Here is a 17274-nt window from a genome sequence, read left to right as displayed (position 1 = left end):
TCTATTTCGTGAAATCTTTAAGGTAGTTTTTCTGACAGCCGGTTCGAATTGCTCAATATGTTCATCTTCTTTTGATGAAAAGAAAAGTTTCCCGGTCAAAACTTTGCTCTGACTTAAATCATTATTATTATTGCCATCAGTATCATTGTGGGGCTTCTCAAAAGATACATAAAGTGTAGATCTCACTCAAATAAGGAAGTGCACATTTGGTATGATTAGCTTGCTTCATTAACAGATATTTTCTTTGTTAAGAATTATTGCAAATTTTCTGCTTGAAAAAAATACAATGCAATGATAAATGTTTAAAGCTGAAAGGGAGATTCTTCGGGAGATGTCAATAATTTGTTTCGACAAGTAGAATAAGTGGTTTACAAAGCGTTTTTTCACTCTTTGGAGGTAATACCACAATCATCATCATCATCATTAACATCAGAATTTCGTTTAAATGTTTAAGGAGAATTACCCTTCAGCAATAGTTTATTTGCAAGTGGCCCTCTACGGGTAACTTACAATATGAATCATTGATTTGTAACGAAAGCCTTACATACCTAATTACAATTGTTTCTACATTTTTAAAAAAAACCAAATAGGACGAAGCATGAATACAAATAAGAATGCAGAATAACAAAACAATATCATATACAGCATTTGAGGAAATTTTTGATACCACAGTGTATCAGCTAGTTGCATTTTCAGCCTACGGTGTATTATGTTTGGTTTGCTTTTGCAAATTTCTCGCCAAAGACAGTAATTTGTTGCAAAACATGGGCTTATCAACTAGATAACTTTGACCGCACAAAAATTGTTTTTCATGATGGCGTCAATTTAAGATATTTCTAGGTATGCATTTGAGAATGGCACCCGCAGATTTCTGTGAAGTAAAAATTAGATTTGATAAATCTGCGTATGTTCTTGTTTACAATTATCTTATTTTATTTAGTAATATCTCTAACATGATGTGGATCAACTTAAAACATGATTTAACCATTGTATGTACTGTATATAACGTCTATTTTTAATAGAAAAGAAAGATAATTTCCTAGCATAGAGTTTTCGACCTACATACATGTTCTGACGTTTTATACTCTGAAGAGTGTCAGATGAAAAGCTTTAGTAACATGTTTCAAAATGTTTGCTTTTTTCAAATCCATTTTAGAAATAAAATAATGTTTCAATCAACAAAACTAGAGCAAATTTGTTCGATGTTTGGGAGTGTTGTATTGTCTCTGCCCTTCATTATTCGGTAACATAACTCAGTTTGAATCCTTTAATTATTTTTCTTGTATCATTCAACGTGAAGACAGCCCTATAGACTCAAATTGCATAATTATGGAAAGAAACTAGTTACCTTTGTGTGTCATTTTATTTGATAAAAGCAAACGTGTGATTTAATTGGAATATTACTTTCATTTTCAAGACAACCAATAGGTCGATTTTCCTGGAAATATCCTCACACCGTTAATTGGAGGAAAATCATGACGTCTTACCGGCCATCCTCTGTTAAATCCAAGTTTCTACATTTTAGCAGTGAAAATCAAACAAACGCAAGACTACCAGAAAACCACATTTTATGGTCCTAATAAGACTTTTGTTAGCGGAACAATTTGACTAGCCACATTATTTAGAGGCAAAATTTCCGTTTCTACGTGACAACGCCCTCGCTTTCGTGAAACAGTACATTTCTACAAAAGGTCATAGACTTCCAGGTGGTTTGTTATGTCGACATTCTGTCACATTTGTTTTGTTTCCCGGGAAAAAAGCTTAATAACATATAAAATGACAAATTCTTCCAAGAGATCATTTGATTCATTTATTTTCTATTGTTAACTTCTACAATTTTTCCAATACGTGGTCCTGTAGTACCATGACACAGCAATGGACTCTCCGGATCTCGAATGATATTCTGCGCAAGTGCAGATCGTGTGAACAGACAGCCGAGGGATCAGTCGACGATATTTATTGAAGTTGACTGGAAGTCAGTTATGCACACCATATAACCCACATCGTTTAAAGCCTGGATATCAAAATTACAATAGCCGATCGCATGCTTTGCTAAATTTTCGTCTCAGTCCGTGGAAATCCTGTTGATGGGACATAATCTACCGAGATTGTCAAGTCAACCAGAGTAGGGTCTGTTGTTTCGCCGACATCTTGTTTCACATTATTGGAAACGTTGTTAATGCCGTCGACAACTTTCACTTGAATTTAACCGATGATAAAAAAGGTGGAGTACTGCTAACCAATATTATATTGAATTCTTGTTATACTCTTTGTACGGCTGGGAGCGTTTTTATTATTAGTAACATGAAATCGCCAAGGTAGCTAGGAGAGACTACTTTCCACACGATACCAATCCGTGTGGGTCCGCAAAGTTCAAATTGGGTTTCGTCAAGTGCTCTTTCGCAAATCATACATTGAGATTTTGTGTATTTCTGATCATTATATCTGATCAACTTTTTTAACTACCATTTTACCATGCTAATGAACTAAAGCGGTGGCTGTTTTTTTCTTGCAATGTTTAGGTCCTGGTGCCTGGTGATAAACAATAAAGGCCTAGCTCCGAGATAAGGAAAGCTTATGTCAACTTTGTCAAGTGGACAAACCTTCCCCGTCCAACAGGAACAAAATCTTGGATATGAGTTTGAGCAACCATCGCTTTTGCCAATCACAACTGGACTGAGGATTCATTCGTTTAAAAAAGATTAAAATCAAAGTTTATAAGCGACCGACAAAAGGCCCTTCATAGGACTTCAAAATGCAACGGGATCGTGACAGAGATAGGGGACGCGGAAACGATTACCCTGGCGGTCCAAGAAAAGGTACTGGGAGCTCAGGGGGTCGGGCTGGAGCCCCTCACCACGGTAGATCGAGTTCTTCTGGTTCTGGAGTTCTAATGGTTGGACCCAACTTTAGGGTTGGCAAGAAAATTGGCTGTGGAAATTTTGGGGAGTTGAGATTAGGTAAGAATGTTCAATGGTTTGCTGATTGGTGTATTTCTAACTTTGTTCGTGCACTTCAGTGAACTATAAATGAAAAGACAGTTTTGTTTCCCTTTTATGCAAGTGAAAATACTTATTAATTGCATGCCACAATCCTGTTAACATATAGACATTTATTGGAAGGAAGTCATATTTTTTTGTATCTACAGATAATATTTCTCCATAAATATTTAGTGTTTATTGATTATATTTGGTCTCAGATAGAAATATTCTGTATACAGTTAGGATAAAATTATGCATTTTTCTTTCATTAAACAGCCGTGAGTATAAATTTGAACAACAAGCCTTATATATGTTTCACATATAAATATATCAAATAAGTGTCATCTATGCCATCTAAACTTATTGATTAAAATATATTTATAAAAGTAGATATTTTCAATACATGCTAAGCTCATTTGATAACAAATCTAGCTTTCAATGTAAAAAATGAAAATATGAGCAAGTGGCATGACTGGGGAAGCATGCAGTGGTGCTGTCATGGCCAGCAAAACTGTGATCATGTGAAAGTTAAAAGTATTAATTTCCCTACTCTGAAAAACCTGAATTGATTAGCAAATATGGTCAAATTTTTTCCTTTTCTTTCAATCATTTAGATGGAGTTTTAATCATTAGTTTCTTCTTTCTTTTATTATTGTGGATGTAGTGGTTTAGTCTATCTTTTCAGAAATTTTTCGGAAACACTAAATTTTAAGTACTGAGTATGAGCCTTGCTTTGCAATAATTATACTTATATACCTTCCGAAAGTATGGCACCTTTTCAAGGAATAAATAGTAGCAATGGAATTATTTGCATCATGGTCATTGAAACTTGAACCAGTTATATGAAGCCATTTGGTGTCAGTCAATTGTTGAAAATCAATCCAAAAACCTCAAACCACTGGAAACACTTTCTTTGCGAGTTTTGATAAAGGTTACTTTTTAAAAAGTGAAAAATGGTATCCAAGCTTTGAAACCTTGTAAGAATAACTAAGATTTCATCTAAAATTTATGTAACAGGTTTTTTAAACAAGAGGATAAATTCAGAATACTATTGGCACAAGCACATGTTATTTATTGACTCTTGACAATGAAATAGGTAAAAGATTTGTCCATTTTTTAGAAAGATTGTAAACAAGCGTTTTGAAACTCAACCAGTTTATAACTACTGTCAATTTTTAAGCATCGGTTTAGATGGGGTAATAAAGCTTCAACTTTGAATAGAATTTTCATAAAAAGCAGAACTAATATTGTGTGTGGTTCAAGTTTGTGTGATATTTATTGCTAAGTTTGTTTAGAAAGTGGTCATGCACATGTGTAGTCTGCAGTTACCCACTGACTACAACAAATTTCAAAAGAGCCAAGGCATGTTTACAAGTAATCATAACCTGACACTGTCATGATAAAAGCTCAAAAAGCTCTTGGAATATGGAAGAATAAATACAGGCCTTTCAAAATAAGAAATACTGTGAAAATGGAATAATATCTTGAAATTTATTGACTGTACCTATTCACTTAAAAAGCATATTATTAATGGTTTTGGCATCAAATTATCAATTTCTCTTTCATCAGCAAATCTTAATACCTTTCAAGCTGAAGTATGCTACCTTGCAGTGGAGCAACCCATCATTTCACAAAATAGAAAGTGCCTTTTCAGAAAACACCATAGGCATGATTAATAACATGAAAAATCCAATCAACACCCAAAGTAGGCAGTTCATTTGATATAGACTTGTTGATTTTGATTTTACGTTTAGCTTGTGATGCAAGTGCTGCAGCTGTTGTCTCAGTGTATTGTAAGAAATCATGAATTTTTATTTTTGGAAAGAGGTCATGATTATTTAATGCATATTTTGATTTGTGAACAGGAAATTATCAAAATTTGGCAGGTAGAGAAGTTCTGCAAGGCTTAACAAAAGTTTAACAAAAGCAGTTGCTCTAGGTCTAATAGACACTTCCTATGACATTAGAGGATACAAATTAATTGACTATTTTAAAGAATGTCTATTTTAAACTTACAGTATGTGGCACAAGTCTTTTTCATGAGAGAAAAGTTGCCACAGTCTTGGGAACTTAGTCAACTGTTCACCTCCTTGGTTATTTCTCTTATTTTGATAATATTTCCCTTTTCAAATTTTTGAAAGGTTGCTAAAGGGTCATATTTTGATACCATTCTTCTTATTGCTATGATTATAAATCATATGAATAGGCAAGTTTAGGCAAAACAGCAGATCTATTCCATGTGATATATGATCCATGTGATGGTCTGTCACTTTGAAACTGAACAACTACATTAAAGTAATATCCAATCAATTTTTAAAGATAACCAGTTGTTTATACACCTTAGAGCATGTGGTAAAACATTTAAGATTTGGCTTTCAATAACATTACTCATCTGCTAACACATAGTGGCAGATGGAAAACATCATGGTTGATAACTGCTTTTCTAAAAAGAATTGACTCATGTCAACTTTTTGCATTTATTAAGATAAAAAATGGGAAAGCTTTATCCATCTCTGCAAACTAAAGCAATATTTAAGAAAGTAAATTTTTGTGAACAGTTTTTTTGCGGTACAGAATTTGAAAATGGCTTTGAAAAAAGCAAACATTTTACAACATACTTAAAGCTTTTTCGTCTGACACTCCTCAGAGCATAAAACGTCAGAATAGGTTCCGAAAAACATGTTTGAAAAATATATACCCAGTTGTGGATCGAAAAAGAAAAGTAAATTTTTGTTTATAATTGTGTAAAAAGTATTCGGAAATGGAAATTAGGTAAAGGAAATGTTAAATGGGTTTTCATGAAAATGATATATTTTTAAGAAGTTAAATAAATGTTTATACTAGTAGTTTAGTTTTCATAGTGATCGTTTATGTAAAAAAAGGCATTTTGGAGTCAGTTCAGTCAAGTACAGGCAAAGAAGTTCCAGGCAAATAATTTTCAACCTAAATGTTGAATTTCATGGTAACCATGTTTTCAATGCCACCTACTTTTCTTGCTCTCTGTCCATTACGCTTTTAGAAAATGGGTGGAAGCCAATCATAATTGAAATAGGTAAAAGCATTATGCTACCAAGAAAAAAATCATTGTTGCTGTCATATGTTACCTAGTAATAAATCTCTGACATGCATAGTTTATGCATATAATTATTTATTGTACAAAAGTTTTTTATCTTTAACAATGCTTGTTTTTAGGGAAGAACCTTTACACAAATGAACTGGTTGCCATTAAACTAGTAAGTCTTCTTTCATCCAAGAATGAATTTTTTGACAATATTGTTGAAAGTAATTAGCTTCATTGTTTTAAAATGGTTTGCTTTTGAATTCATCTTAATAAATTATGCAATCTTTTCCTGGTGAAGCTTTTGTCATTATTTGAAGGAATCTGTTTAGACCCCTGCTCATCCTGTTTTTTTTTTTCAAATGAATTTCCTTGTGCTCATTATTTTTCTATTCAACAGTCTTGGCTGTTTTGAAACCTAATTTGTCATCCAATAACCAAACATTCTGTAAAAGACAACTCCTCTATCAATTATCTGAAACAACTTTGCCATTCAATTTCCTCTGCAGGGACATTCCATTTTCTTTGTTTTGTATGCACCTGTTATGCAACCTAGTATTTAATTTTTGTTTAGACAAACTAGTCCCTAATTCTTTCCTACTTCAGATAGTTTCTGGCAAAACTTGTTCACTTTTGGCCTAAATTTCTAAATGTTCATGATGCTTACATGTCATTTCTAGCTTTCTTTTTCTAGCAATGGTATTTTAGCTTGATTATTATTGACTGTTAATTTAACCTTTAGTTTATTTTCATCTAATACCATAGTCCATTTAGTGTCCTGTCTTCCTCGGTCAATGATCCATAGTTAAAAAAACTTTTCTATAAACAGCAGAAATGAGACATAATCAAAACAATTTCATTTGCCTTTTTCATTGGCCTTCTTTACTAATGCCCATCATTTGACCCTAGATTTTCTAGTCTCTGCCCAATAATCTATTAGGAAGTTCATTTAAAGTAGTCCTTGAAAGACAGGCAGGTGTTTCTGAAAAGACTTATATTCTTTGCTGATTGTATGGCAATTAAAATATTTCTTCTAGTTTTATCTGTAACTCCTTCCAAGGAAATTTATATCATTTGATTTCCTAAACTTTTTTATGAATTGTAGCAATGGGCCTGTTCACACTATGTTTGACATAAGTTTGTCAAAGTTGATAATCTCAGAAACCAAATGTAAACAGCTCTTTAAAGTATAGTACACTAAGATGTGTTTTGCTTGTATGTAATATTTTGCCACGATTTTTCCATTGTTTTTATTTAGACAACACTATTAAGCCAAAACCAACACCCAAGTGTTTTATCAGGTTCATCGAACAAAAAACTGTTTATGTTTTGTTTATTGCCAACATACAATTTCAAAAGTATAATGTTGTATGTTCCCTTTGCTCTCTAAATATTAGCTTAGTTAAGAGGTAATCTTGTCAAACACATGCTCTTTGGTATTAATTTTTATTGATTTCCGAGAAATGTCTTAAAATAGGATCTTTTGGCTTCAAATTTCTGGTCTCCATTAGTAACATTTATGTTCCATCCCCTCACAACATGTTTACCATTGCTATCCCAATTTTGCAAATGTTGATTTCCTTCCAAAATATAGTGCTTTCTCTGTGCATATGTGTTATATTCAACTTTTACCTCGATCATCGCTGAGTAATTTGATTTGAACAAGATTAAATGAATTAAGCTTTTTTGGTAGTTGCTTGCATGTTATAGATTGGTGCCAATGCTGCCAAATACTCACCTTCTAAACTTTCTTGTGTACCCTAAGAATTAGAAGGACTTTACATTCACTGAAATTGGATGTGGATTACTAGGAGGCTTGAACTTAGCTTTTGAAACCAGCTCCCAAACGTTCACTGTTGAAAGGAACCTGATATTTTGTTTATAAACCTTTACCTGCTAGTAAAATACTTCATTGTCATTTTTTTTGCTTCATCATCTAAGTTTCATTTTTTGCAGGAACCACTCAAATCTAGAGCTCCGCAGCTCCATCTAGAGTATCGATTTTACAAAGCACTTGGTCAATCAGGTATTCCATATTATGTTTTGTCTTATCTACACAGCTTTCACTTGCTTTGAATCTTCCAGCAGTCATTGAGCAATCTTTGCAGATGCATGGCTTCTTCATCAATTTTGCAATTTGTTTCAGTGTTTTAGACAGTTCTTGCAATGTTGTAGTCCTTTCTAAATGTCAAAAACCCAAAGAAATGGCATTTGAAAAATGTTTCATTGATCATTTTTACAGAAATTCAATTTGGGTTCCAGGCAGTGAATGACTGTAGTAGTAAAAACATTTGAGCATTTAATTGATATTATCTGAGATGCAAAAAGATATTTTTGTTAAAAGATAAGGCACTTTAATAGTTTGAAAAAGAAAAAGGGTAAATTTGTAATAAGATCCAGAGAGTACTGGCAGAGCTGTCAAAAGAGGAAATTTTATGCTTTTGACTTGGTTTGACAAACCACCTTTTCAAGGAATTCATATATAAAGTAATATAGTTTCCTGTTTTCAGTAGTTATATTTCACTCTGGCCCAGTGTCTAATCCAGTTTCCTTTCATTGCCAAATGTTATATTATTGAATGGATTTGAATTTTTTTACGTGAAAGAGCAATATGTCTTAGGCTACTACTTAATCAAATTTTACCTGCAAGAGTTACCAAACTTGTGATTCTTTGTTATTAAAGAGGGAATCCCACAAGTATATTACTTTGGACCTTGTGGCAAGTACAATGCAATGGTGATGGAACTCTTAGGACCAAGTCTGGAGGACTTATTTGACATTTGTGAAAGGCAGTTTACACAGAAGACAGTTTTGTTGATTGCTATGCAAATGGTAGATACTATCTTTGCGATTACATTTCTACTTTCATTATGAAGCTAATTGTGTTTTTCATAAATTTGATGTCTGCTGTTTTTATTGTTTATTTTTCGCTCTATACCTGGTGGTTTTTTAATCATAGTATCTCCATTCATCCCTATCTTTAGCAATTTACGTTTGCTATAATCAACACTTGATACTTTTTTATGTTATCATCCCAATTAATTGATTCCTTTTCTCTTTTCAGTTTACTCTCCATTTGTTCTTTGTATTATCACTCTTCTAAACTGATGATTATTCGTCAGAGTTAGTTTTTTCAGCTGCCCCCCCCCATCCCAGCTCTCAAAGATTTTTTTCAATGCTCTTGTTGTCTCTTACTTTTCGTGTTATCTTTTTTTCTGTGAAGCTACAAAAGATGCTATTTCCGTAATTTTATATCCTTTCAGCGTATTACAAATTCTTGTAATTGAAGACGAAGATTTATCCTGTTTTTCAAGATATAGACAGTTTAAGCTTCTAACACCTCGTTACGTTAGCTGCAATCCTTGTGTGGTCCCTCCAGTTATTGAGTCTGTGTCTGACTCACAGATAAGTATTGTTGTGTGACATCAAAATCAATCTTTTATTTCAGATTCGAAGAGTGGAATATGTGCATAACAAACATATGATATACAGGGATATAAAACCGGAGAATTTCTTAATCGGTCGCAAACAAAATGGGACTGACAAAACAATATATATTATTGATTTTGGTTTAGCCAAAGAATATATCGACCCGGAAACAAAGAAACACATACCCTATAGAGAGCACAAAAGTTTGACGGGAACTGCACGTTACATGAGCATAAACACGCATCTTGGAAAAGGTATTTGGTTTTCTTTCAGCTTAAAAAACGTTTTTAAAAGCAGAGAGTTGAGGAATGAAGCCTCTAGCCCAAACATTATAGCTAGAACTTCTTGCCAAATGAGTTCAAATGTTTGTTGCTGTTGGAAGGGAAATGTTATAGATACCTGGAAAATAAAGTAGGATCATAATTAATACAAATCATAGGTTTTTTTGTAAGTCCTACATTTGTTTCATCAGAAAGTTTCTACGAATTGCCTCAACACCCTTCATTTGAATACAATTCATTCTTTGAGAGGAGAATCAACCTCAATTCCGACAAAGAAGACTAGATTTTCTTTCAACTCCGGATTATGCCTATTTGTATAATTTGTCTCGAACTTTCTATGAGAAGCCAAAATTCACATTAAATGACTGTGATTGTGTTTTTATATCTTGTTCCTTCAGTCAGTTTATTTTCTACCTCTAAATGTATTTCAATTGAAAAGGACTGAGCTTCCAAATTAGGGTCGTTGAGAAAAGTTGCAGCACTGCAATTGCTTCTTCTCAGTTTTGCTGTTGATCGAAAGGTTTGAAGTTTAGTTGTCAACAAGGATGAACCGTTCTAATCTACTCCTTGAAAGATAATTCGTGAAAGCATCGTGTATAGTAATATGTTTTTTTTAACTGAGCACCCTAAATTTGATCTGTGTATTTAAGAATCTCTGCAAAAATCTTTCAAAATTTAGTTACATTTTTTGCATCCATACAAGCCAGAACAAATTTATAATTGCACTGGGGATATTAATGAATATGTTTTTGCAGAACAAAGTCGGAGAGATGATTTGGAGGCACTTGGTCACATGTTCTTATACTTTTTACGTGGCAGTCTCCCTTGGCAGGGACTCAAAGCTGACACATTAAAAGAACGTTACCAGAAAATCGGCGATACAAAAAGATCGACCCCTATTGAAGTTTTATGTGAGAATTTCCCAGGTATGCAGAAATTTCTTTTTTTGTATGTTTGTATGTATGTTATCTATGCTTAGAGAGCGACTTTATGATATCTTGACTCTGATCAAACTGTGAGGCTTGAAGAGGTCCTTGTGTTAAAAATGGCTCCTAAATGTTTGTAATAGGAGCTTTTTGTAATAAAAATTTGCATGATACCCTCTTTGAAAGTAGTAAACAATATCGATGTATTCATAATTGCAGGATACTTTTATTAATTGCCCAAAGCTGCGGTTACAAAAAACCCAATTTTGAGTTATCTTCATTTTGCAAAAAGGTTCTTGTCAATCTTAGGATAACAACCCTTAATGTCTTTGAATAAGAGGATATAGAATATTATCATTTCAATATAGATCAATATAGAATATTGCCATTGTTGAAATACCGGATCATTGAAAGCACAGTCGGGCTGCAATCAAATATTAATATCCATTTCACTAGTGACCTTGCAGTAGCATGGTTAAACCTCGTTAAAAACAAATTTAGCACGGCAAAAAAGCTAAAAGTTGTGTCTGCAGTTAGAATTTGCAGAATTTACTTTGCTGGATTATATAGTCACCTTTTACCAGCTTGTTGTTCAAGTTTGACAAAATCAAATTTGAAAACTAGACTTTAAATGCAAGTTTATTGCGCAAATGCATCCGTTGTTTTGGAAGCATGACCTTAGTTTGTGTCATCGATGGTTCCAAAAATCGTCAAATGTTATTACAAATTTCTCTTTACTTGCGTCTCAAGGTACATTGACATGGTGAAGTAGAGTTCAAGAATATTTAAATTTGATAGAAAGAACCGTCAACTATATTTTCAAGTGAAGCAAGGAAGTAGCTAGACGAGGCTTCTCTTGGAAGAGATGTGAAAAGAGACACATTAATCTCAAATCATCTCAGTATAAAAAAAGATAAGCAACACCTATTCTGACTCGGTCGTTTGCCTTAACTGTATCGGAAAACTACCGAAAAAGGGACTGTGATAATGATAATAATTAATACTTTATTTACAGTTGGCAACGAGATCTAGCTATATATCAAGCCAATTAAAGCCAACTATTTACAATATATGTAAAAGAGAAACTATTAGAAAAGATCTTATTGTACAGTATAATTTTCACATAATCTTTAGCTGCACTCGTAGTTTTCTACAAATGTTTCGTATAGAATTATGTAGTCTAGTGATGTTGATTCTTTTATTTCCATAGGTAACCTTACTTTAAGATGTAATGTTTTGAATGAATCCTTTTCGTTTTTTGGTTTGGCGACAGAGGTTTACTGGCCTAAGTTTCAGGCCTAGTTTTTCAGCACTGTTTTTCACAACGTTTTAATTTTAGCTGAATTGACCTTAGCGAGCTATTAACCCTACGGCTAGTCCGAATCGTGCCCTTAGTGATAACATTGGCCCTGGTATACCAGGGTGGCAGGGACAAAAAACAAATAGGGGGACTAGGAGTGCGAGCATTGTGCTCCAGCAGCGGTCAAGTGCTTCTCGTTCCCCTGTAGAAGTCCCTTAAAAAAAACTGTGGATTTTGAAATTCTAATCTCTTTCTAATGGCAATTATTTTTTGCAGAGGAATGGGCTACTTACCTTCGCTACGTGAGAAGACTGGATTTCTTCGAAACCCCCGATTATGATTATTTGTATAATTTGTTCCGAAATTTGTATGAGAAGAAGGGATATTACGATGACACAGAGTTTGATTGGAGTCATAAGTCGATCGTACGTACATTTTAGCTACAAGTATTAAGATTTCATCCATCATGAGGGCCTTTAATAAGAAATGTCGAGTGCATTTACATTTCATTGTTGCTAGAAGCTTTAAATGTAAGAGTTAGAAGGTTATAAATACACAAGCAGCAATTCATAAAAAACAATAGACCATAATTTGACGATATTTCAGTTCCCTTTCATTTGTTACATTTAAATGACAATTTTAAAATCAGAATTTGTTAACAATTGGTCACTTTTGTGCTGCTAGATGAGTTTTACTAAGCTATTCAATTTTTCAAAGCCACATTATCATTTGACATGTTTTCTAAGCATTTCTGAATAAATCATGTATTTATATAACAAATTGTAATTGCATTGCAATGATTTGATTTTCACAGCCTCAGCCGGTTAGCTCTGTAACCACAACGACCGAAGTTGCATCAAACAGGCCAGCAGCCCCCCATCCTTCATCCAAGGTACCTTTATTCTCCCTTTAAGTTATTAACTTTCACTCCTTACCAAACAGTACATGATGAATTAACTGCTTCTTATATATCATGTTGGTATTTATTTGCAGAACTGTCTCATCGAAATGCGATTATTAAAAGTTTATCATTGTCATATTTTCCAAACTGGCCCTTGGGGATTTCATTAGAAGCCGGCAACCGGCGAAAGTCCGCCGCTTACTCACCAAACCTTCCTCACCTACTTTCACCCTTACCTCAGTAAGACTGCATAAACTTTAGTAAACTTATAGACGCCTACTTTTAAATGTGGGCCTTCTACTCAAAAAATCAATAAAAACCCTGGACTCTCTCCTCGGCCTTCTTCAATTAATAAAAGGTAGTTTTCGTTGGAACTGAGTCATATCTTCTTTGTATAACCCAATTATTGTGACTAATTAGAATCTAAGTCTATTGATTATGTCGGTTTAATCCCGTGTGGCCAAATGATTGAGTTTGTTTCAACGTGTATACCGTTAATCAGTTTATTTAAAATCAAGAAACAAGTATTGAAGATAGAATAAAGAGGACCTGATGCCAAAGTATTTGAATATTACAAGGGTGAGCTGTGTGTAGAGTTTTAATACAAAGCAAAGGGTCCTGAGACTCAAGATGCATTGCTGTTTTTGCTCATTTTCTTTTTGATTCAAGCTTTTATGCGTCTTTTTTTAACAGAGTACTGGTGATGCCTGGCAAAGCTCAAGACCTACCTACGACAGTCGCTATATTCGACCAGGCTTGGCTGGCTCTGTCCAAGTTGTCAGCTCGACAAACGGTGAACTCGGACCTTCTGCAGACGATGCTAATCTCGTTGACAGAAGGACAGGAGTACCCTTGAATTCACAACCTGAAGTTGAAATGGTTGATGAGACCAAGTATGTTATTCATGTCCTTTCAAACCCATTTCTTCCTTTATATGGAAAGCTCTTTTTAAAATATCTATTTTTTCTGTCCCTTTCAAAGCTACAGTTCTTTACACGTAGGCGCTGTGAATGATGCAATTGTTGCACTTGAAAAAAAACGAGGTCTTATGTTTCAGGGATTAAAATTTAGGCTTCAAAGAACAAGACGTGTGTAAATTCAACGCATGCTTGTTTGTGTGTTAGCGAATGGTACCATATTGATGTTGGTTGTAACTTAAATTAGGCGTTTGTTTTCAAAACGATTAATTAAGTCATGGCGTTATTACCTTCAGGTGCTGTTGTTTCTTCAAGAGGAAAAAGAAGAAAACCACAAGTCGTAGGAAAAAGTGAATGTTGCCTTATCTTCATAGTGCTTTGCAGCAACAGCTCAAATGGATTCTTATCAAGGCATGATGTAACTTTTACCAGGTCTTTCAAAGGTCTGTGGTCTCATTCTGGTAAACATCTTTTTGCCAAGAGCAAGCAAACTGGGGTTTCAAAATCAGCGTCGAGAAGTGGAAGCCTACATTGTTGCAAATCACTTGAGAAAAGTTCAGAATTTAATGGATTTTATTCATGGAAATGTCTGGGTTTCATTAAAGCATTTAATTAACAAATCAGAATATCAAGTATAAATGTTGAGAGTTTTTCAAAAGAAGCAGGGGCTTAATATTTACAATTAATGTACCCGTTCTTGTTCATGCGAAATCTGACGTATTTGAAAATGTTAAACTCTTCGTACAGTTATGTAATTGTTTCTTGAGTGGAAATGTTTTGCCATATTTCCAATTTTGTCGTAATTAAAGCTTAGGATAGGCAATGGGGCGTATTTTTTAATAATGAAAGTGATTCCGTTTTTGTCTAAAGCAAATGATTTTTGCCAAGTTTTTGCTTTTCATGGCAGCTTGGCATAGAATGGTGCTCTTGCCGATAACTCAGATTTGAAGAATTTTATAATCGCTAGGATTGATTTCTTGTAAGAATGAAGATCATCAAATGGACAAAAATTGTAACAGCAGGCAAATATTTCCAAGTAGCTATTGCTTTCAAAGTTTCTTTATGCCGTTTTCTATCGAGGTTCTGTTGACATTTTTATTCGATGGGCCTTGCTTGGTCTATCCTGCAACAATTTAATTCATTGGAGCTTATAAAGTATGTAACTTCTATCGTTTTCTTTTAGTGTTATTATACCTTACAGTAAATAGTGGTTTTGGCCTAAGAAATAGACTGGTGGAATTAAGTAATGTTGATAGTGTTTTCAATTTATGATTCAGAGGAGTATAAAGAAACAGGCATAATTGAAGTAGCAATCATACTCTGGGTACTGTAAGATTGTTTTGTTGCTATTTCCTGTAGCCACACCACTTGTCTTAATTACTTTTGTGTATAAAGATGTCTGTTAATCCTTGGTTTGTGTTCCTAGAATATTTCATCTCAAGTCATAATTTCCAGAATCCATATCGACGAGATCTTTTGTTTGAGCATAATTTATTACTACATGTAGCTCTGTATTTTCTAATCAAAAACATAAGGAGTAGAAGATGAACTTCCCAATCTTGTATCTATTCAGCAATTTTAAAACCAACATGGAATGTAAATCTGACCAGCGTTGCATGGATGTTGAGATTTCTCCGTCTTATCGACGATCACACTTGAAGACGCTCTTTTATTTCAAGTTAGTTAAACTTTACTCTTAGGTAAACAGTCGGCTCAACAAGGCACCCCATTACAGCTTTCCTTTGCACTGATTTCTGTGAAATAACCAGTAAATGTTCAACAACATTGCAAAACTAATGGTGGAGTTAGCTCTTTGTTTTTACTGCGCATATTGACGTTCAACCTGAGAGGTTTAGAATCATCCTTCTAAATTGAATATTCCTTTATACCGACGTTAATGAACAACAACATTCTAGAAGCCCACAATAATCAAAAGCTATTGACTCTGCCATGTCTCCTAAAAGGTTAGCAGACCTAGCTGCGCTCGCAGGCACAAAGTTAATTCTCAGGAATTTCTGCAGGCACATTTCTGAATCGATTTTTATTTATATTGTACTACTCTCGTGCTTTCTTTAAACATCTTTTATGACATTGAAATTGAACGTTCAAATAGAATATAAAAGGTAGTAGTTGCAAGTCTTTATTACCAAAATGACAGAAGGTCCTTATTCTAAAGGCGCCATTTGATTCTCAAAATCAAATTCGCTGTTTGTTTTTTTCCTCTATTATCTCTTGGTGGAAGAGATCACTCGATTTTATTGTATCGCTTTTTTCTCAGAGTATTATGTTATGACTTGTAAAACTCATTCGTGCATAGTAGGGTGAAGAAAGCACACTCCCTAAAGTTAAAGTCTTCAAGCTTTTGAACCTGGTAGCCATCGATTTTTGACGTAATTGACAAACATTTTATGATACACCACCAAATAATCCATCAAAAACAAAAAATTTTGACAATTAGTGAAAACATAAGCAAGCCTCTATTTCTTCAATTTTTTAAGTGACAGCATTTTCATTTTAAAAGTATCAAATTCTACAAGCATGATAGAATCCTTATAAGAATCTTTTTATAATTTATAATAAGATATTTCAACGAAAGTAATTGGGAATAGAACCTTTGATGGCTATTTTTCATATCTTTGAAATGAGAAAAGCCCAGTGTCGAATTTTTTTGCAACCTTTGCCAAGGAAGCGAAAGCAAAATCTTAAAATTTACAAACCTTGAAAGAAGATGTTGTAAACAAAACTGCTCCATTTAAATTGAAGCTTTTAAGATATCGAAAAACGTTTTTACTGAAGATGTCTTTATTTGATGAAATCGATAACAACGATAGGGCTACTTGACAACCCAAAACAACCCGTAGATAAAAACTGGTAGCATTTACTATGTCAAATGTTCAGTTTTACATGTAGTTCATGATGGAATTGATATTTGATAAGGTATGTGCTTTTGACAAACGTATGACTATAAATTGCACCCTATTTTACTTGCAGGCACATTTTTACTCAGCTATGCGCTCGCAGGCACAAAATATTATTAATGAGCCCTGGTGGTTAGGCCAGATAACGATTCACCAGTTCAGCATCAGTCAGACGCTTGTCATGGCGTTAAGCTGGTGGAATTTAGAATGGGTGCATTTACAGGACATCTTACAGTGAGAGAGGTGCAATTGTGAGCCTTTTGATGCGAGAATAACGTTTTCTAAGAAGTAAAAAAACGGTGTCATAAAGTCCACCCCTGTCCAGAACTGCCCTTGGCAATAACAACTCTACTTTAATATATATTTTCGCGGTACGTGTTTCAAAATGTTTGCTTTTTGTAAAAAGGGACGCTATTAAACAATTCAATAAAGTAAGCTGAAGTATGAAAATTCAGTTTTACTTAAACTTCGTCCAAAGAAAGAAAGGGTTGCCTAGAAAACGAAAATACATTCAAATGTTACGAGAACTTTGCTCAAAAAGTTGTAGACGGCTGATTGTAGTG

General features: G+C 33.9%; 1 protein-coding gene across 1 annotated transcript; it reads left to right on the top strand.

The window, feature by feature from the left end:
• Positions 1–1920: 1920 nt before the first annotated feature.
• On the top strand, positions 1921–15412 carry LOC135687602 (casein kinase I-like). The gene is made up of 11 exons (XM_065204198.2): positions 1921–2224; positions 2523–2960; positions 6174–6214; positions 7996–8065; positions 8723–8871; positions 9488–9722; positions 10505–10675; positions 12252–12400; positions 12790–12867; positions 13570–13769; positions 14090–15412. Exons 2-11 carry the CDS (start codon positions 2756–2758, stop codon positions 14145–14147), a joined length of 1356 nt encoding a protein of 451 aa, XP_065060270.2. The 5' UTR covers positions 1921–2224; positions 2523–2755; the 3' UTR covers positions 14148–15412.
• Positions 15413–17274: the final 1862 nt, after the last annotated feature.

Source organism: Rhopilema esculentum, chromosome 20, assembly GCF_057945365.1.
Source record: "Rhopilema esculentum isolate cy_ngs chromosome 20, ASM5794536v1, whole genome shotgun sequence".
NCBI classification, from domain to species: Eukaryota; Metazoa; Cnidaria; class Scyphozoa; order Rhizostomeae; family Rhizostomatidae; genus Rhopilema; species Rhopilema esculentum.
The sequence above is the reverse complement of the archived record's forward strand: the minus strand, read 5'-3'. Positions and strand labels throughout refer to the sequence as shown.